A 20,691-nucleotide genomic window follows, 5' to 3' on the forward strand; every position below is an offset into this window, starting at 1 on the left:
TTAAGTGGGACTGATTAAAATACTTGCTCCTTTTAACCCGCTGACATCATAAATACATTTTTACACCACTGCATCTGCTGTAGGTGACAGATCAGGCAAAGTGGACTTTGTTTAGCTTAACACTGAGCAGCTTAGTGGAGTGGCACAGATTGCAGTTAAAATGCTGTTTTGTTGGGCTGCTTACCTCTGTGGTTATCCCTGTCTCCAAGAGAGCTGCTACCACATAAGCTGTAAGTGAGATCTTCCCATGGATCCCTCCCTGTGGACAAAAGCACCCATTAGCTTTTAGTTAATTTCACGTCGTACAGACCTCCATCTCGTAAAACTCACATTAGTCTGAAGAATATTTCATCCAATAATTCATTCCATTAAATCATGTACATTCTGGTGCAGCTATGGGGTTGGCATGGAGTTTGAAAATGCCCCATGCTGTTCCTGCTTTTAACACCACCCCCACCCCCAGCCAGACACAAGCCTACCTGCAGGTCTTTGTTGAGGATGCGTCCCATAGCGGGGAAGGAGCCATCATCCCGCTGATGTTTGATGAGCCAGGACTTAGCTGCACGAAGCTCTTCAGGGTCAATAAAGATGAAACCCCGAGACTGAGCAAAGGACTTCAGCACAAATGCTGTCAACCTAGAGGAAGAAGAGATGGAGGTGGAGGGGTGAGACGGATAGAGATGGGTGAAAAAAAAACTAAAAACTATCAAGAGTTTGACTGCAATCACTTTTTCAACAGAGTGATGAGTTTTCCAACCAGTCACACTCTTTCAATCTGTCAACAGAGGAGGAGGGGGGCTGATAGAGAAAACTGTAGATGGAGGGATGTTTTTGTTAAAGATAGACGGAAAAAAAGGACTGGTATGTATAGACAGATCTGTGGAAATGGAAAAAAAAGAAAGGAAGCAAGGAGGGTAGCAGATGGGTGCGGCGGGGTTTGATCACCACTACAGGATGCGGCAGCTGCTCTCTTGAGAATGTGAAATCTCACACAGGCCAATCAAGTATCTTTCTGCATGTATGTTGAAGTTTCCCCAAAAGCATTCCGCAACTAATACAAACACGGATCACAGGGACGAAGGTTGTGTATCTGGCTGGCCTGATAGCGCAACTGGAAGTTTATGAGCCGTGGTTTTAGTGGGCCATGGTGGAGAAGGACCAGGGGGAACGACGGAGAAAGGCCAAGGTCAGCCCCGGGGGACACGGCTGAGCTAATAAACACACAATCATCCAATAACAACAGACCTCCCGGTAGTGGTCAAAAACTGCAGTCTTCGGCCAACAACTCCTCGGTGACAGCAAGACATTCCATTACAGCACCTTGACCACAACTGACTTATAGGATAAGGCAAGCTGCTTGTCGTAAAATGAAAGAAAAACAAGATGGAAATAGCAAACAAACAGGTCATGCTCTAGTTTCTGGTATTGCTCACAGCTTATAAGTGAGAGCCCAATCCAAGAAAGAGCACCAGGGGAGAGGAGTAGGAAAAAAAGAACTTTTCTCTCATAAAGCGAAACACTAAATCTTCCCTGACTAGAACCTGGATGTTATTCCTCCCCGGAGAAAAAACTAGGGATGAAGCCGCAAGCCTATTGGAATTTTTATAATGTTAAGTAATATTGTGTCACTGGCTTTAAATGTCGGGCCCCAGGGAAAGGTACTGGAGAGTGTAAATATGATTTAGTTTGGGGAAGGAAGGAAGCACTAGACATGCTCACTTCCACCACTCGGCCCTTGGCTGGGGTCACCCTCTCCCAATTTCTCCCTCTTCCTTATTCTTTCTCCTGTTTTCCAACTTTTAAATTCCCTCTCTGAGCTACCCTTATCCAGCTCCATACTTCAAAGGGTAGAGCTGAAAGTCAAGAGGAGACAATAAATGGGTGTGCTCCATGAAAATGCCGAGGTCGACAAGCTTAAAAGGGTATGTTATGAGTTGGACTTGGAAGAGTGTTCCCTACTCCTGTTTAGGGGCTTTGCCATCAACTATTGAGACATTGCTGGTGCGTTGTTTTGGAAAGTATTCAGAGGTCTATTATTTTAACTTAGATTAAACTGGATTACCCCATTAGGGATTTGGGTTAGGGGTAGCTGCCTTGAGGCCTTAGGTGCTACTGCTGCTACTATTGCAACCAAACTGGGAAATGAAATCAAGACACTAGTAAAATGTCAGCGAATGTCTGCCTGTGGCTGATTAAATCTCTATTACCGTTAATTTTGACTTTAAGGATTACTTTTGCTGTCTGTGGATGCTAGCTTTGCTAGCCTACATGACTTAATATTTGGTGACCATACATAAAGACTGTACATGGCTTTATTTTTCTTAGAAATACACAGCTGTACAATGACTCTATAGCCAAGCTATAACTAAAGAAATTAAGAAACATTGGCTTGCCAGTTTTGCACAGGACAGGATATATATATATATATATATATATATATATATATATATATATATATATATATATATATATATATACACACACACACATAGGTAGGGTTAATACTGCTGCTGATATCAGTTCTTTCAATCTCTGGTATTCAGCCCCCCAACACCATGAACGCTGTCTTTGGGCAGACACAAATGCCATGCCAGCCTCAACATGTAGAGCCAAGGACTGAGGCTGTCACAAAAAGGAGAAAAAGAACTGCCCCACTTCAAAATAATTACATAAGGAGAGAGCACACTTGACAAAACTTTGGTTAGAAGCCTTTTTTTATGTTTAGCTGCAACTTCAGCTCTATTAGCTAAACTAGAAGAACATAATGGATTATTGAGGGCTTGCTTTATTAGAACATTTTATTTTTCACTAGGTTTGTGAGAGAGTTGAGGATGATGCTATACAGTGAGAATGGGGGCTGGGATGTTGTATGTATTGTGATAATGGTAGAAGATGGAAACAAACATTTTATACCTCAAGGTTAAGGTTGAAATGAAGGTTCTGTTAAAAGGGCTACAGCTGGGGTCAGTGGTTAGGGAATGAATCTAGTCGATTAAGTCTTCACAAGTATGGCAATAAAACCCCACACCCAACCACAATCTGTTGGTCTGCATTTCTGTATTTGCAAAACAGCATGTTGTTGTCTTTCAGCTCACAATGAAAAGGTGTAAAAATGTGAAAAAATAATACACTATCAGCCCCATCATTCCTCGCCAGTGTCTCCCTGCCTCTGAGTTACATGAAGTCAGCGAACTTTCAGCGTGTTAACAGCCTTGGCATCAGAGATAGCCAGTGCTGCACACTACACCATTACTACCAGCCCGTGTCATTATGTTCAATCTTTTCATTAGATCCTGTCAATTTCCGCTCCGATACATTTTTTACAAGCTGGAATACATTAACACTGCATTACGAGTGCTTTTAAGCAGGCAGTAAATGCACTGCTCTACTCATGAACTCTGGAACTAAAACAAAAGCTGGGCTTGTTTTGGATGCAAACATGTTGTTGATGGATTCATAAAGTGCCTGATGCAGGTTTACTGAAGGTTCACCATCTAAATTGTGCCCACCACAACCCACACTTGTAGCCCTGGACGCCAAGGAAAACTCCAAACCGCAGCTTGTTACATCCTCATATCCTCTCACCCTCTCACAGTCATCACGGGAAGAGTTCAAGGTTTCCATAGCAGTGTATGCAATGTTACCAATTATACCCAGGTAGTGAGTCATTAAGAGGCATGCTCTGCTTCTATTTCCTTGGCCATGGTCAAAAAAAGGTAGAGAGCCATTTGATGAAGTGGCCCCAGACAACTCATAACAGTGTCTCCAATAGTGGCATTATGAGCTCGTCTGCGGGGCCAAAGCAGCATGGGTCCGCTCAGCCCACTCAGTGCCACGGATATGAACCCTGATTAACTGCAAATAAATCTTGACAGCTTTGCCTACCTCAGGGATCCAATTATGCAGTTTGTTTATGATTCTCTGTCGTTTATGTAACCTGCTGTTTCACAGCGCTAGCTCTATTAAACATCATAATACCCACCTCAGCTCATAAATCAACCAGAGGTATGCACATTGTGCGTGGGCCTCAAAATGCAAGCAGTGGAGCTTCCCATTAAGAGCACTGATTTCAGTTTTATAAATATCATGAGATGGTTCTGCCGGCCTGCCCGCCTCCAGGGAGTGTAAACCTGAAATAAACACTCAGAGGAAAAACTAACCAGTGATTTAAACATATCAACAGGAATAGATTAATTTGAGCACAGCGTACTGCGATGCTGATAAAAACTTCATTGCTTTGCCCAACAACCTATGTCCCAGTTAAAGCTGAAAAGTGTGGCTACAGCTAAGCATAGTTTGGCTGGTATGAGCTGCATAAATTTCAACAGCTACACCTACAATGACTTACCACATACTGCCAGAGGAATCCCTTTCTCCGAAGGCACTGTAGGATCCATCCTGCCGTTTGTAGGTCAGTTGTCTCTGGTAGCCTGGATAACAATAAAGAATGGGAGAGGACTTTAAGCAAGGATAGTTCCTCAAAATTACAGATAATTTACCAAACTTATTTACATACTTTTTCAGGTTATGCAGAGTCAATCAGCCAACTGAACAGTTTCTTTATCAATCACTGCAGATGCTTTGTTAAAAAAAGTATCATACTACTAAGCATTTCATAGGATTCAACACCAGCCAACACTGTGCCTATCGTTAAAAAGGTTAAGTAGCGATTCTTCTTTCATCATGTCATCTTTGAAGTTCAGGCAGGAAATGAGAAGCAAAGAGGTGAGGCTGAAGTCTGGGCTATATTTTACAGGTGGTGCAAAAAGCACAACTTCAGGATGTGGTATTTTCCTGACCTTGAAATGGTCTTTGGCCATTCATTTGGTATTTTTATGCAGTGCCCAAAAACAAATCCAACAACATTTGATTAATAAGTAAATCATAGTACGTTTGTTCCTCTACTTATACAACCCAGCAGTTGAATTCGATGCAAAACCTCTACACAGATCCTAAGGCAATTCCTCCGAGTCACAACTCGTTTACATCCATCTGCAGGATGGCCTGTCTCTGATATAGTATGCTAGAAAAGGTCTAGCAAGGGTTACTAAAGGTGAGTGAGTCTTTGTGTGGAGGAAACAGAGGAGGTGGAGTAAAGATTGGTCTGGGTAACTCTGAGTAACAACATCCAGACTCATGTTCCGATCCATCATCCAAAGTATTTCAGTGCCAGCCAGGCCAGGGCTCTTCTGTCCAGAAAATCCACAGTTCCACCAACAACATCTATTATCCAAGGTAAACTTCACTCCAATAGTTTCCAGAAAAGCCAACAATTAGAAAACATTCCTTCCGCTTAGCATTAGGTCACTTTGGACAAAGTCGGGCCAGAAGGGATTCGACTTGTTGACATTCACGGCAAACTCTGAGAGCTTAATTGACACTTTTGTTTCCTCTGCTTAAACAGCTGCTAGCTAATTGGAGGTGGGTCAGCAGGATTTTAGAATTGCAGCGCTTCTTTGGGTACACTTGTTATCAGTGGCCCAGACAGGTGGATTATGTAGTACCAAAGGCAATCATTCATCTCAGTGTCAAACATTGGATCACTGATTCAGGTTTGTCCAAAAGTAGTAATACAAGATAACAAGTTTTTATGAACTAAGTGCTCCTGGTACTCCAGACACTCAGCTTGTAATACATATCTTTACATTTTAAACAGTTTGCTGGACATCTTATCCAAACCAAATTACAGAGAGTATATGAGACAGATCAAAATGACAAGAAATTAATAGTAAAGTGTACAAAACTCAATAACTCCCTGACACATACATGCAAAACGTCTTATGAAAAGCCTTAGGATAAGAGGTAAAGAGAGCAAAAGAGAGGTTTTTTTTAAGCTTAGTGAAGAGCTCATCTTTGACCCACTGGGATCAGTTTGCATTAAAAGTCTGGTCTAAGGGTGCAACATGTTACGAAAACCAGGATGTGATTGGGTTGCAGTTTCTTTACCTTGCAGCAGGTAGTCAGTTGCTTCATTCTCAACCTCAGGGCTGAGCTGCCTGGTCTTCTGCAGGTACTTGAGAACAAAGACGTTGGGGGCAAAGTGGATCATGTTCTGCTCCCCACATCCAAAGGGCAGCCGCAACAGCTTGTCCAAGTTATTAAGAGTTGGCCCCATCACATCCCCTGATACAGGTGCACACATATAACACGTGTAAGCTTTACTGATCTAAGCTAAGGCTTTAAGGATGTAGTATAATGCAAGTAATAGATAAGTAAATGTTTCTTAGACACAATAATATGTATATGCATGCACACATAAAAAAAAAGTTTACCAATCATAAATGCCGTGGCCCTCTCAGATCCAGGCACCATGTTGTGTGGGACCCCCAGAGTGAAGGCCTCATTGTGGTTCTCATCAGAGTCTTCCTTCCTCCAGATCTTAAACTCCCCAACTGAGCCCCAGCCTGTTGAGAAACCTATGTGACGGACCTAGATGGACAAACAAATTATTTTTTAAATGATCTGTAAAGATAAATTCCTGCAACTCGTACATAAATGCCATGAAAGAGTCAAACCTGTCCAGGTAATTGGCCTTCCCACTGGAGGATCACTGATTCATTGGATGGATGTAAACCATGGCCCACCTGGAGAGAATAATGAAGACTGGCTGAAGGCAAAGACTTTAAATAGAATAGTACACAAATAGATAGTAAACATGAAAACATGACAAACCAGCAAATTCACTTCAGAGAGCAACTGGTGCTTTTTTTGGACTCCCTCATACTGAGCACTAATAATGTCCTTCTGCCAAGTGTTGCCAGTGTGATTCACTCACCTCCCACACACAAACACAAACATACAAACAGACCCATGTAGAGCACATTTCCTCTCTGGTACTAGAGTTTCATTGCATAATCACATTAAACCAAAGAGCATGCAAGGCCGAGCCCCACAGCTCATTCAACTCAAAATGCCCTCGTCCCCAAGACAACAAATTAAACCTATTGGGCTGTAATACGCAGGCTTTTATCTGCTGCCTTTGGTGAATGTTGCGAGGCTAATGCTGGGACTGGGGAGCAGTGTGCCAGCCAGAGAGTGCCATGCGAGTACCAGGCCATGGATCGCTGAGTGTCCTCAGTGACATCAGCCCGTTAAGCGTGACCTTACAGGAAGGGATGCCAGTAAAAGTGGCGCCAGTCCTCCTAACACACAGACCCCATGGCCTGCTGAGTCTTTTTCACTCTCTTCTCTTTGTGTCAGAGCATCGCTTCTGATCTGAACACAAATCTGTTGAACTTTTTGGTGCAGGATATTTCTAAGTGCTCATCTGTTCACCCACTCAACAGTTAATCACTTGTTGCCCAATTTATTACAGTAAACCAATTCATATATTTATCCAACCCATGATTCCCGTGAGCCTTAGTACTGGAGATGGAAGTTTATATCCAAAGCATTACACTTTTTCTTAATGTATCTTCTTTTACAGTTCCTTTATCTCCTTACCTGTACCACACCTCCCTTCCAGCTGATCCAGAAGCTGCGGAACTCGTCCCAAGAGAGAATGCCTGGCGTGGCGGCACTGATCAGGGGCTCGCCCATCTTGCCCAAGGAGATCCAAGATCGAGTGTTTTGCCTACCCCCAAGTACGATCTCTAGCATCTCTGCACTGTCATGGGGGCTGGCAGAGAGGGCAAAATGGGCATCGTTGTGGGTCTTCACTGCCACTTGGAACTGGTTCATCTTGGCCGGCTTTTTCACATACTGATACTCATACTTGTTGGGGGTGGAAATGTGGATTCTCTCTGAGAATGGAAATATGAAATACACTTAGGTTTAGTAAAACTGACAGTAGTGACACTAGTATTGACATTCTGCATATATAATTTCAAGAAAATAATAAAAAATGATATATCATCAGGAAAATATATCCACACCGACCATTGGGACAGAAGAAGACACTGTAGGTGTATTCCCTGGGAAGGCCTTCTGGCTACAAGGAGAGTGAGGGGAAGAGAAAGAAAAGGAAGTGTATAAGGAAGTGGGATAAATCAAGAACATAAAAAAAGGGTCTGAAAGATTATCTCAACACAGTTCTAACCTAATGTTGAATAAATACAATATATAAAGCAAGTGTTCTCTATCAACTGACACTGATCAATATCAGTTCTCTTACCTCCACCTGGACAGTCCTGCGGACATAATCTAGGCCAATTGGGGTCCTTCTATCGTCCACGTTGTTGCTCGTTTTGCCTGTCTGGAATCCATCTGAACAGCAGCTTGGTTCACTGTAAGCAATAGCACGGGCTATCGCAGAAAACAGAGTTAGCGCTCCTTATTTCAATTATGTCATGGCACAGCGTCACCCCATTGGTTGTCTAGTATGTCTTTGGAGTGTCGCCCCAAGCCGGTCGCTACGTCCCTAATAAAACATGCCAAGTTAGTATTGCTCTCCAAAGCCACAAGGGTTCAGGGTTTACCGACACGAAAGAGTTATTGTCCACGTCTATATGCAGTATGTTTTATTAAATAAAATGCTAACAGTAGGGCTGGGAAACCATGGGGCCCTTTAAATCGGCCTGCCTAGAGTTGCTTGGTAGTTATCATTACAAAGTACTTCTCAGAGTACTTGTGACTACTGTTTTGACCTTTGCCAATCTAGACATTGAGGCTCATCCTATATAAAGTACTTAATAGTCACTCTTTATGGGGGAGTTTAATAATAAAATAGATCTCATAACAATGTTGGCAAATTGTCAAGGGATTGGGAAAACTTAAAAAAGTGTTTGTGAAGTCAAAAAGTCACTAACACCTGGATATGGTCGTATCTCTGATGTCATTTGTGGACAACAACATACGTTACACAGGACAGACATGTCTGTAAGAGGACTTCCAATTCTCTTGCTGGGGAGCACATTGGAAATGTGGCCCTGTGCCAGTGGCGTCTCTTTGTGTGTGTGTACTGAGAGGGAAACACAAGGGGCCAGGGGACTAGGAGTGGGGCCATGGGGGGCCCATTGACCGCCAGTGACCTGCAAACTCATCAACATGCCACTGAGTGTCACAGCACAGCTCTGGCTGCTCCCCCACTGCTGGCCTGCTTTGTTCTCACATGCGTTCTGGAGGGGACTGTTTGTAACTGTGGGTGGGTGACCAGATCACACACAGCTCAGCCCCTTGGCCGGCAGAGCTCTCTTAAGTCAAAGGCTTGCCTTTTTGTGAGGCATCACACTGAGAGCACTGACGTCCTAATGAAAGGCTGCTATTTCTCCAAGTGCTGCGCCACTTAAGAATTCAAGTAACGCTATTTCCATGATACAGCACAATCTAATCTGTATTGTTTGTATTAACATCAAGACTCAGAAGCAGACCTTCAAAACAAAGTCTGAGCCTGCCTCCTCTCTGATCATGTGACAGGGATTGTTGGATACAAGAATAGTTGATGCTAAATTGTTGCAGTAATTTAACTCTACATAATGTCTTTAAGTAAGTTAAAGTTGCTTTGTTTTTTATAGTACTATACTGTTCTACATTTTATCTTTTGTACTGACGAACAGTGAAAATGCAAGCCTGGAGAAAATGTACATGGATCAAGATGATGTTAAAAGCCGACCATCCTGCCTATAAGTATTTAAAACTAGAAGGGCATCGGGAGAGCGCAGACCTTTGCCAAGGCTAAATGTCCTATCTCACAATGTTAACAACATTGAAAAATTATTTGTGTATTTGCCCCTGTGAATCAGATCCGGCCCACTTTAATGGATTCTTCCTTGGCACATGCTACACCCCGCCACCAAGTTTCATGAAAATCCGGCCAGTAGTCTTTGCGTAATTCTGCTGACAATCCAACAAACCAAACCATACTTTTCAATTGCATTATTGTTATTAGTTTGATTTATTCTTTGGTACCTGCTTCCTTCCATTTTTCCCATTAAAGGTTTTTTTGGGGGGAGTTTTTCCTCATCTGAATCGACGGTCAAAGGCCAGAGAGTATCATATGCTGTACAGATTGTAAAGATTGTGAAATATGCTATATAAATAAACTTGACTTGACTACCTGTGATGTTTGCCGACCCCAGTTCAGTAAAAGACAATACAATGGATGTAGGTGTAGCCTCCCCAGGAGCAACACACTTCTTCCTGGTAAGGTGGTGCTTTCCAGGATGGCCAACAAACTTTATGCCTTTCGGAACAGAGACTTTAACATGAACCTGTGAGAGGAGAGCAGAGAGAAGAGGAAGAGACAAATCAGAGGCAATTGATCTTCTCTGACAGGCTACAATTACATCATTTCTGCCGGCACGCCTCTCCCTCATATAGCGTGTTCTCCTCAAAGCTCCGAAAGCGAGGGAGAATTTTTAAATCACATTGTGAATTTTCCATGCTGACTGACTCATGCTTCTCAAGCTCCCTGAGGGATTGAGTTCCACTCATCGTCCAATTTTCACACAGGGCTCAGCAATGCAGAGGGATCTTTTAACTGTTCTTTATCCACACGCCACGAGTTGTAAATAACTGAGCAGAAAATATAGGAATCACATGTTGCTGGGTTGGACATCAAAGGAAGGGCTACTCTGGTTTGTATATTCATCTAGCATGACATCAGGGCAGCACACGCACAGGCCATTTAACAGGCTCATCTGCAAATATCATGATGTCATCTGTGTGGAGCGCAGGATGGACCCATTTAAGGCCAAGACAGAGCTTAGAGGGCTATTCAAAGTGAGCGCTAAACATGCTGGGCTGATCTCAGAATTTCACAGCACAACCTGTGCTTCCTTTGGCCACCATCTCCCATCCCTCAGTACCCCTGGGCCTACCTACTTACAGTCATTCCATAACAAGCCTTGTTTCGTTCATCACATTGTTTTGACATTCTGCTTAATGTAGACATAAAATAAAAATGTAAAGGCCATCACAGTGGTTTGCATGTTTTAGCCCATCACCTATGAAGCACATCATGTGTTTTTAGGTTGGTTTCCAGAGCCTGGAAGAGTCTACTCTGTGAACACTTCAAACACTGTTTCACTTTGTCTGAAACTGAGGATAGAGTGTGGTATATTGTTCAGATTGTAAACACCTCAGAGACAAGTTTCACATATTGGTTTGTATAAAACAACTTTCCTACTTTGGAGACAGCCTCTGTTATCTACTCATGCTATAACACTGCAAAAATCAACTTGCTTAAGACATGTCTTTTTCGCTGTTATTTCTTTGTTTAGCAGTTTAACCTAACTTTGTTTGGTCAATTTCCCACACCCTTTTTTGGTTGATGCTATCTCCCACTTTCCTTCCAGGAAGGGTGTAGACTTTCAGTGTGCCTTCTCTGAAACATATGAAGTAGCCATCGACTTCTTTTCTCTTGACAGTGAGGAGCTTGACCAGTAATGCACAAATACAATCTTAATGTACAGGTTATCCGCACACGTAAGTTATATTTAAGACTTTTGAAGACCTTTTTAATACCACATAGAAGGCAATTTACTACCAGTTTCACCATCAAACCTGTCTAAGCATCGTCTATATTATAGAATTTTCCAGCTGTATATAACAATGATTCCTAATGCTATAATTAATCAAAGTAACAGGATCTGGACCCGAAAAAGTGGAAGAAAATAGATGGCTGATGCACCCTGGGTTGCATTGAGGAATGGCCAAGGGTGTCGCAAGATTTATCATATCATTATTAATTTATTGTGCGTTTTGAATGTTTCACAACCTTAAAAAAATCATTCATATTTACATTGTCTGTTTTCTGTATTTTTAAAACATATCAAAACAGAAAAGGCCATATTACCAGGGTTGGGTGGCTTGTGGTGCTATGACAAAAAAGTTCTTTGAAGGGGTAGCTTTTTTTGACTTTTCAACACCTGCAGATACCCTAAAACCTTTATTTTCAAACCTATTTTTTTTCAGATGGCAAACTGTAATGTAACATGCACACTAAAGCATGAGTATGGCAATTTATCATCTTCAGAAATAGTTTAAGATTAAGCGACTGCTGATGAGTCTTATATGCTGCACTTATTTCCTGTCCATTTGCCCTCTCATTCATCATCTTACCTCAGAGCAGGTTGGCAGGTAGTTGTAGACAGTGAGGGGAACTTTGGTCTGCTCCCCTCTGATTAAGCTGTAGGGCAACGTGAAGTCAACAAAGAAGGGCTTGAAAGTACGAAGCTCCACTCTCTTTGCTAAGCCCAGCCCCTTTTCCTCTGACAGGCCAACAGCTTCTGTCACCCATGTGGTGATGGAATCGGGCACATCCAATCGCAGCTCAGCTTCCCCGGTTTCAGAGCTGTAAAAGTGACACATGTTGAGATGCAACCTGAGTGGCAAACTTAGTTGAAGAGTGACTTAAAAAGGTTTTTAGCATTCTTTCATGGTTATATACACAACACAAGCAATAAAAAAAAAGGCACAGACTACAAGGACGGGCTTGATGAATCACTGTAGATCACTTTTATGTTAACAACACCTGTGTCAACACCAACACCTGCACCAATGTGACTACAGCAAACACTCTAAAATGGTTAGGTGTGAGGGACAGGTGTTGGCCCGATCCGTTTCTTTGGATGAAATGGACTGAGCTCATTATTGGCAATGCATATTTAATGTTGGTCTTGGCAAACTGTTGCAGGGCATAATAAACTTGAAAAACTCCATGTACGCCCTTCCTTTTGATCAAAGTTGCCCAAAATCCACTTTAATAGACTTCTAAGGGGAAATCAGAGCATTAGACTTCACAGGAAATTAGGCAGCGCTGAAGTCCCATCCAAAGGAATTAAGCATATGGAAATCTATGGGCAGTTTATTTATATTGGCTGAAAATGAATGGAAGGAGCTGTTGTTAAAGTGACAGTCCGTTCCAAGATCGGCCAATTTAAATGAGGCAAATTCACACCCAGAGGGGGAAAACGCTGGAGGCTGCTGGAGTGATGGAACACCAGGCTAGACTCGTACCTTTCCTCTCTCATTCCTCTCTTCTCACCTCCATCTCTCATCTTCCCAGCACCCCTTTCTTATCCCAACTTCCCATCTTCTCTTCCACCTTTCCTTTCTTTTTCTCCTTACCTATATTCAGTGCCTGAAATAGGCCGGTACTCACCAGTACTGAGTACACTAACTTTTAATTGTTATTATCAGTATTCTTAATAAGCTGATATGTATACCAAAATAGGCTATATATCATGATGTATTGTGAAAAGCCAAGCAATTCTATGTAAAATCAGACATTCAGCACCTCCATATAGCCGAATGGAATTATCCTTTGTTTCGACTATTCAGGGTCACCCCTACAAGATATACGTACTGTATGAATATAAATATATCCAAGACACATGCAACAATCATTTCAACTGCTGAATTAGGGTACTGGCACATTTGTTGGTCCAATTCAGGCACTGCCTATAGTCTTCTCTTCACACATTGGTGTTTCGTTCCTCTTCCTGTTCTACCCCACTCTCGTCTCCTCTTATAATTAATGAATGTTTCTTTCTTTGTGTCTTCTGTCTGTTCCATCCCTACAGGGTTTTGTATGTTTGCTACTCTCTTCTCTTCCCCACTCCATCTCTCTGCTCTTCTAAATGCTTTAGATTGTGACTAAATCCCATATAAGTATAGACAATCTGATGCACCTGATATTTCTAGCCTCTGGCATGTAACACACACACACACACACACACACACACACACACACACACACACACACACACACACACACACACACACACACACACACACACACACACACACACACACACACATATATATATTTATACAAAGATTTAAATACCTGACGTTGAGGCAGTGCCACACCCAAGTCTCTGGGAAAAATGTACGTCTACGTTTCTCTGCTCTGCAACCAAAACACAAGCTGACATCAATAAAAGGTTTCAGCTGCTCACAATAAAACAACACCATAATTGCAAAAATGACATTGTTCTGAATTCTACACTGACATCAGTCAAGTAACGTCATGTGTTTAATGTTCATCACTAGAATGAGAAGTATTGGTGGCATTAAGGAATGCAGACCTAAAATATGGACAAACCAACAAAACTCTCTTCTTTTGTCATGTTTTTCTCTTTCTGGTCTATTATTCGTTTTGGAGACCTTATTCAACCCAGGCATGATAAATACTGAAATGTTGAGTAATGATTACTAGAATATAATTCTAGGAAGCATTAAGTAATTATTGCTCTCATGGGTTTGCTTTCAAATTAATTGTTTTCAGAAAAATACATGCCCAAGCAACTGTGTGTGGTCTAGTCAAAGATCACAGTAGATTTTCATCAATAACTTGTTTTCTACCATCCGGCATTAAGGAGAGTGGAATAAGTAACTCACATATAGGAACCTTTAATGGTTAGAGAGACCATCCTAACAGAGAAATCTGAGAAAGGATGTGGGTTTCATCTATTAAATAGTCATTATGTTTTTATATGAGTTAAGAAAACTTTGGAAATAGGACAACACTTGTTGATGCCCAGAGATGGCCTCTGACCTCTCTATAGCTTGTCCTTTACCTGGATGTGGGTCGAGAGTGCATGGCAGCCACTAAGGTGGAGGTGTGCGGTTGGAAGGCGGGAACGGCCTCATCGGTGTACATGCTTCCACTCTGCCGGTGGTTTAAACTCACCATATCTGTCATCACAACCAGCCCTGTTTCCTGTGTTAAACATACAGAGAAATAAAAAAAACTAAACTTACTATTTCTTATACCTGTACCATCACTGTGGGCTCTTTAAATAATGTGTGTGTAAGTTTCTCACTGAGAAAGCGAAGCGTGCGTCCTTTGTGATGTCCCAGTGCCATGGGAACACAGAGGAGCGCCTGCGTCTCTTTGACGACAGCCCAGGCCACCAGAAGTGTCCGTCATCTTTAAGAATGCCGAAGGCATCGGAAACGTCAAATTCTGCTAGCTCTCTAAACACCTGCCCAGAGGAAACACATTCATTTCCTTGTTTTAAGAAAAACAACAGTTAAGACTTCATAAAAGATGAATTCACATTTTAAGGTGGACATCGTCATAGCGAAATACCGCTAAACTTAGGACCGACCTTGTCTGGACTGAGCTGGAAGTCAGGCTTTAATAGATAAAGGCTCTTATCCACAGTGGCCACACACACACAGGAGCCTTTTTCTCCCTGGACGTGCAGGGTCACAGGGTCCCCTGGCATGGACTCATTATTTGACAGAGAAACAGACACCTGCAAACCAACCAACACAATTCAACAGACCATACCCTTAACCATAACATTTCTATGGACCAGCATGCATTTATACACCAAGTTGTTTAGACCATAATATTGTGCATTCAACCTCAACCAATAGTTGGCAGTAGTGATGCAACTAACGATTCGTTTAGTTATTGATTAATCTGCTGATACATTCTTAGATCCGTCGATTCATTAAGCATTGGGTTTATAACAGTGAAAAATGCCAATTTTCAAAAACAAATCCCCACTTTTTTTCTGATAAACGACATAAATGATAAATCAATTATTAAAGTTGTTGTTGATTCCTTTTATGTTGATCTTCTAATTAATTGATAAATGTTTTCGCACTAGTTGGCAGTGTTGCCTGATAGTTCTTTAGTAGCATTTTCTGTATCATGTACAGTAGAGAAGTAATATGATGTGATGGGAAACATAAGGACAGAGAGTGGAAAACTACAGGCTTTGAAAGAGGGAGGGATGGTGAGAGTCAACCATGAACTTTCACACGTGAAAACTATTTTTCAGCAGCGCTCAGTCACAAATTAGATGCCCTCCTTTCACCACTCTGTAACCTGTCATCCTCTGTTGTCATGACCCCACTCATCTCCTATGGCCTGCATGGCCTCTGTCTAATCATGCCCAACAACCCCCTCCTCCAACACACACACACACACACACACACACACACACACACACACACACACACACACACACACACACACACACACACACACACACACACACACACACACACACACAGTGTTGTAATGGCATACCAGGGAGCTGTAAATACTTCAGGGAGTTAACTCCACCTAATGCAGGCAGGAACTGGGGAGCTCTCCCAGGCCAACACAGCTGTTTGTTTACAGACATCACACTGTGGACAGAGCTGGTGCATGGATACTTGGACTCAGCTTCAAAATGTATACAGACCTTTTCCCAGGTTTTTACTAAATATTACATAATAAAGCTATTTTTATAATAACTAATTCCTATCCAACATCAATGTTTGGGCAAGGACCTTCCCCCCCAGTTACCATAGGTTTAATACGTTTGTATATTAATGTGTGTTAATACAGGTGAATAAATAGGGGAATAAAGGGTATTACAGATTAAATGCTTTGCTCAGGAGAAATACAAGTTTATAAAGAGAGAGATTTTTGTCTATTCATTCACATGTTGTGGTGAATAATGCCAATATAAATCATATATACTCGAATGCCCTCTGTGTGGAGTACCAATGGGCAGGAGGAAGCAGGGAATAAAGCCATTTTCATGTACATTGAAACCTTATGTTTCAATAATGCAAACCTGGTTCTCAAAGTTAGGCTGGATGGGGATTTGCAGACTGTCTGTGACACCTTCGCCATTTTCCCTCACATAGTAGACTAGCAGACGGCTGAGTGGTGCCATGCTGTGGCTAACAGGGAAACGTAGATACGACACGCAGCTGTCCATCTCGGCCTGGAAGGAGGAGGAGTCTGCAACACCTGGCAGAGCGACCGCAAAAAGGACAAAGTCTTGATAAAGACTATCTGGTATTCTGACGTTAAAGACATTGGTGATAAAGATGCTGGGACACTGTATCATACACAATCAAAAGAACAGCGTGATGCTTTAATAAAGTGCTGGCCTACTGACTGCTACTACAATGAAACTACTAAAAAACCTCTTTAGGGTTAATGGTCAGATATTTTGACTTCTAGCACATGCCGCTGTGAGTAAAAAAAACAACACAACAGACCTCCTAACATGTGTAAATCTTAATCTTTTAAAATCCAAGGGATAAAACGTACTTACCAGAGGCGGAGGGAGGCAGCTGGGTGGTGTGAATGTTTTTTTCAAAGGTGACTGTCGCCCTTTTTCCTCGGTGCGAGGCAGTCAGGTTGGCCGGTTGTTGGCCTGATAGGATGATGTTCCCCCTGGATGCCACCTCGTAGTGTAGGGTGAAGTTACAGGGACAGGTGGATTTAAAAGCAACTTCTGCTTCTTGGCCGACCTATTGCACACATAAAGATTCAAATACGTCATCATGTTACTGATGACACTGTAGCATTATGATGATAATGATGTTTGAACCCAAAGCAACAACAATCCACGTTCAGAGGGGATTTAGACTGAGAAATGGCAGCACGGACCTTGAGTGGGGCGCTGGGGCTCTGAATCTGGATGTGACACCTGCTGGGAGAGTACCAGCTACTGATAGACAGGTAGCTGGGCAGGTACTGGTCTCCAACTGTCTTGCCGTCGATGGAAGTCACCTTGGTCTATACCAAATGACAAATAAAAAAAAAGAGTTTTGCATAGTTTATGTCTATCTTGGTTTTCCCCTTGTGTGTAATTTGGTATGGCCAAGCAAGTACAGTATATGTCCCCTTTTGTCTCATTCAGTTAGGTCAGTTTGTTTAGTTCATATCTTGTTTCGTTGTTGCTATTTTTGAGTAAAGTTATATTTTGTTGACCTCTTTTATAGGCCTAGATATTAAGTTCTTGGTTTATATTGTTTTGTATTTTTTGGGTGAATAAAAAAACCCTCTTTTTCCACCAAAACTCCTGTTCTCCTCATTGCCTCACTGTTTGGTCCCCAACAGTTAGCTTCTCACTTCACCCTGTTTATATCACCTAACCCTAGAAACTGCTGCTACTACAGCCACTGACCTCTAGCCAGACATACTGGGCAGCAGTAGGGATGGAGGGGATCTCAAAGGTGGCCTGGCCATCTTTGGAGATCAGCTCGCTGGTGTAGACGTTGTCCTTGGGGGTCAGCTCTGCCTTGACACGGACCCTCACCCCATCAGCTGGGCTCCCATCAGGGTAGGTCACCTCAATCTACAGGGAGAGAGTTAACAAAGTGTAGGTGGGAAAATACAAAAAGCAGACAACAGGATAGGTATTAACCAATAACAGCCTAATTTGTCTGCTGTTAGACCTGACAATCATTTTGCTGTCTCACCTTCCCTTTGTAAGGCAGACCAGGCTTGAACTGTTTGCGCGTGTCCTTGGAGTACTTGATGTCGATGAGCTGTTTATGGACGGGTGTTGAATCGTCAAATGTGGTTTGCCTGCTCCCATCTATGCTGGTCACTGACGCCCAAATGCTCACAGTGCCCCTGAAGTGGTCGGCTACATCTAAGGGCATCATGTCTTTGACACACAGGCTGAAGTTTGCAGAGCCTTTGATCTAAGAAAAACAGAGGAGGAGTGATCTGGTGTTGTGAATGTGTGGAACATAATTCTAGTGGCAGGGTTTCGGATCACCCATAATAATAATTATTTACAATGTACTGTATGTATGATAATAATAGCATGAACAAAGTTCAGCCCCAACAAACACAGACAACACAATCAACAATCAGCCTTGAATTTGCTGTTAAATTCCTAAACGGGAGCATTAACACGCAGTATCAGGATACTTGTTGACCAGGGAATAAAGAAACTGACCTCCATGGTTTTAATCACAGGATGGCCCATCTCATGATGGTAGTAGCCCACGCCATTCACGGTCATATTCACTGTCAACTTCCCTGTCACTGGTTTCCCAAACGTATACCTGTACAACATTGACATGTCAGAGACCACTACATCTACAAGGCAGCCAAGGTCAGTGAATCAAGAAACAATTAAAAAGCATGATAAATGTATTAAAACAGAGTTACTACATGTACCGCCATTTTATGGATAGTGAGCCAAACAAAAGTCACCCTCACAAAATACAAGGGCCACTTTTGTTTGATCTATTCTATGATGATGAATTTGAAGTGACTTACTTGGCCCTGACAGTAGCTTGCTCGCATGAGCTCAGATCACGGATGTAGGGCGGTGGATCAATCATCAATTCAAACTTGGGCATCACTGTGAGGAAGGTGACAAGAGTATTACTTCAGTTACAAATCAATTTTTTTTGGTGTATTTTTGTTGTTGTATTATGTCTTGTGGCTGTCTGCATAAAACAACGTCATTCTACAACAACACTCATTGCAGGAGTGTCTTCTTATCTCTAAAGATGTCTATCATTTCTGAAACACTTAATGAATGAATGAATGAATTAATTCAATTTAATTTGCTCCACAAACAGTAGAGAAAGAAGAAAGAACTACTGGGGTATTTACTCCGTAAAAGTACTCTTGATAAACAATACGATTAACTGTTATGCGTAACTCTCTTGTACGTGCACGGTCTCACCATATTTCTGCACTTCAAACGACTTGTTATAGGTGTGGCCCTGCACCTCCACAAAGATAAACCACTCTCCAAACACAGGCTGGTCAGACAGAGGGAAACTCATGTTCACAACGCCTGTAGGACAGAGAAATCTAGTTAACACCTTCGATTCTTGTCTGCTCGATAGTGAGTAACCATATACGTACCACCACATACATACATCCTGATACGACAGTACACTACAGTACATGTCAAAAATAGTAGAAAATTCATTCACTTCAGTAAAAATATTAAACCTAGAGAAGCACTGCAATAAAATTTGAATCTATCAGCTGCACAACGATGGTGCAGCATTATAGAAGAGGTGGCTCACCACAGCAGACAGATTTGAGACTTTTCCACTGGACCATCCTGGATCCTCTTGGATCCTGACAGATTAAATTAGACGTTCAGAAACCAGGGTTAAGATGACTCCTTACACATGTGTGTATGTTAGTAATTAATTTGCATATTGTTATTACACAGTGACAATTGTTGAGTCATGTCTAACAGTCCTTGTACTGAACCTGACCCAGAGGCCTGGCTCCTGTCAGACCACTGTCAAAGTACTTTAAGGTAAGAGAGTAGTGAAAGAAAACAACCATGTGTGCTAGCTATAAGTCATGCACGGGCTTCCTGAAGCTTCTTATGAAGCAGCGGCTTGTTATTTGCCCTACAAACAACTCAAGATCTGGGAAGAGACAGAGACAATAAATGAACAAGGGAAGTAAGGATGAGAGAGGGAGACACAGTGTGTGTGGAGTTGTGTGTGTATGTGTGTGTGGGGGGGGACTGATAAAGACAAAACCAAGAGCCAAGAAGAGAAGATGTTTCTTTCATGTTGTTTATCCTTGTACTGTTCCAAAGAGCACCCTGTTATCTAGGTGAGCTGCCCTGACTTCTGCTCTGTAATCTTCGACCAGACTGGGAACTAAAATTGCCACTGTCCCCTGGGTGGTCCCGTCAGCCTCCACTCACCAAAACATACGCCTCAATCTGCAAAAAGAAAAAAAAAAAAAAAGGAAAAAGAGAAAGACAAGAGCAAAACATTATGAATTAGATATAACCTGTGAAGCCGAGAGAGGATCCTAAGCCTCTTCCCAACGCTTCTCCCCACTCGTTCCTTATCCAACAATCATCCATCTGTGAAAGTGAGTATTGCCCTGTACCAGCAGCAGACCATTATAGCTGCAAACATCAATAAACCGTCTGTCTGCACAGTTGCACAGTATATTTGGAGCCTTTGCTAACATTCCAAGTGAGGAAGGACTCTAGCTTGGCTCCTGTAAATAGGTAACTGTACATTTCTCTGCACTCACGGCAGACCAGGTTTCTC

General features: G+C 42.2%; 1 protein-coding gene across 3 annotated transcripts in view; it reads right to left on the reverse strand.

The window, feature by feature from the left end:
- Positions 1–20,691, reverse strand: part of cpamd8 (C3 and PZP like alpha-2-macroglobulin domain containing 8) — a 42,172-nt gene that overhangs the window by 16,237 nt on the left and 5,244 nt on the right. For all 3 annotated transcript variants that reach the window (XM_036007484.1, XM_031307262.2, XM_031307263.2), the window contains 25 exons: positions 20,334–20,351; positions 19,690–19,744; positions 19,338–19,451; positions 18,923–19,007; positions 18,597–18,705; positions 18,109–18,336; positions 17,814–17,984; positions 17,294–17,422; positions 16,956–17,154; positions 16,467–16,645; positions 14,997–15,146; positions 14,709–14,870; positions 14,463–14,605; positions 13,730–13,792; positions 12,001–12,232; positions 9,995–10,148; positions 8,114–8,244; positions 7,879–7,930; positions 7,444–7,742; positions 6,516–6,584; positions 6,273–6,429; positions 5,947–6,123; positions 4,349–4,430; positions 480–636; positions 185–259 (listed from right to left, as the gene is read on the reverse strand). In XM_036007484.1, the coding sequence (XP_035863377.1) occupies positions 185–259; positions 480–636; positions 4,349–4,430; positions 5,947–6,123; positions 6,273–6,429; positions 6,516–6,584; positions 7,444–7,742; positions 7,879–7,930; positions 8,114–8,244; positions 9,995–10,148; positions 12,001–12,232; positions 13,730–13,792; positions 14,463–14,605; positions 14,709–14,870; positions 14,997–15,146; positions 16,467–16,645; positions 16,956–17,154; positions 17,294–17,422; positions 17,814–17,984; positions 18,109–18,336; positions 18,597–18,705; positions 18,923–19,007; positions 19,338–19,451; positions 19,690–19,744; positions 20,334–20,351 (3,390 nt within the window). The remainder of the gene's footprint in view (positions 1–184; positions 260–479; positions 637–4,348; positions 4,431–5,946; positions 6,124–6,272; positions 6,430–6,515; positions 6,585–7,443; positions 7,743–7,878; positions 7,931–8,113; positions 8,245–9,994; positions 10,149–12,000; positions 12,233–13,729; positions 13,793–14,462; positions 14,606–14,708; positions 14,871–14,996; positions 15,147–16,466; positions 16,646–16,955; positions 17,155–17,293; positions 17,423–17,813; positions 17,985–18,108; positions 18,337–18,596; positions 18,706–18,922; positions 19,008–19,337; positions 19,452–19,689; positions 19,745–20,333; positions 20,352–20,691) is intronic.

Source organism: Sander lucioperca, chromosome 11 (genome assembly GCF_008315115.2).
Source record: "Sander lucioperca isolate FBNREF2018 chromosome 11, SLUC_FBN_1.2, whole genome shotgun sequence".
Taxonomy (NCBI): Eukaryota; Metazoa; Chordata; class Actinopteri; order Perciformes; family Percidae; genus Sander; species Sander lucioperca.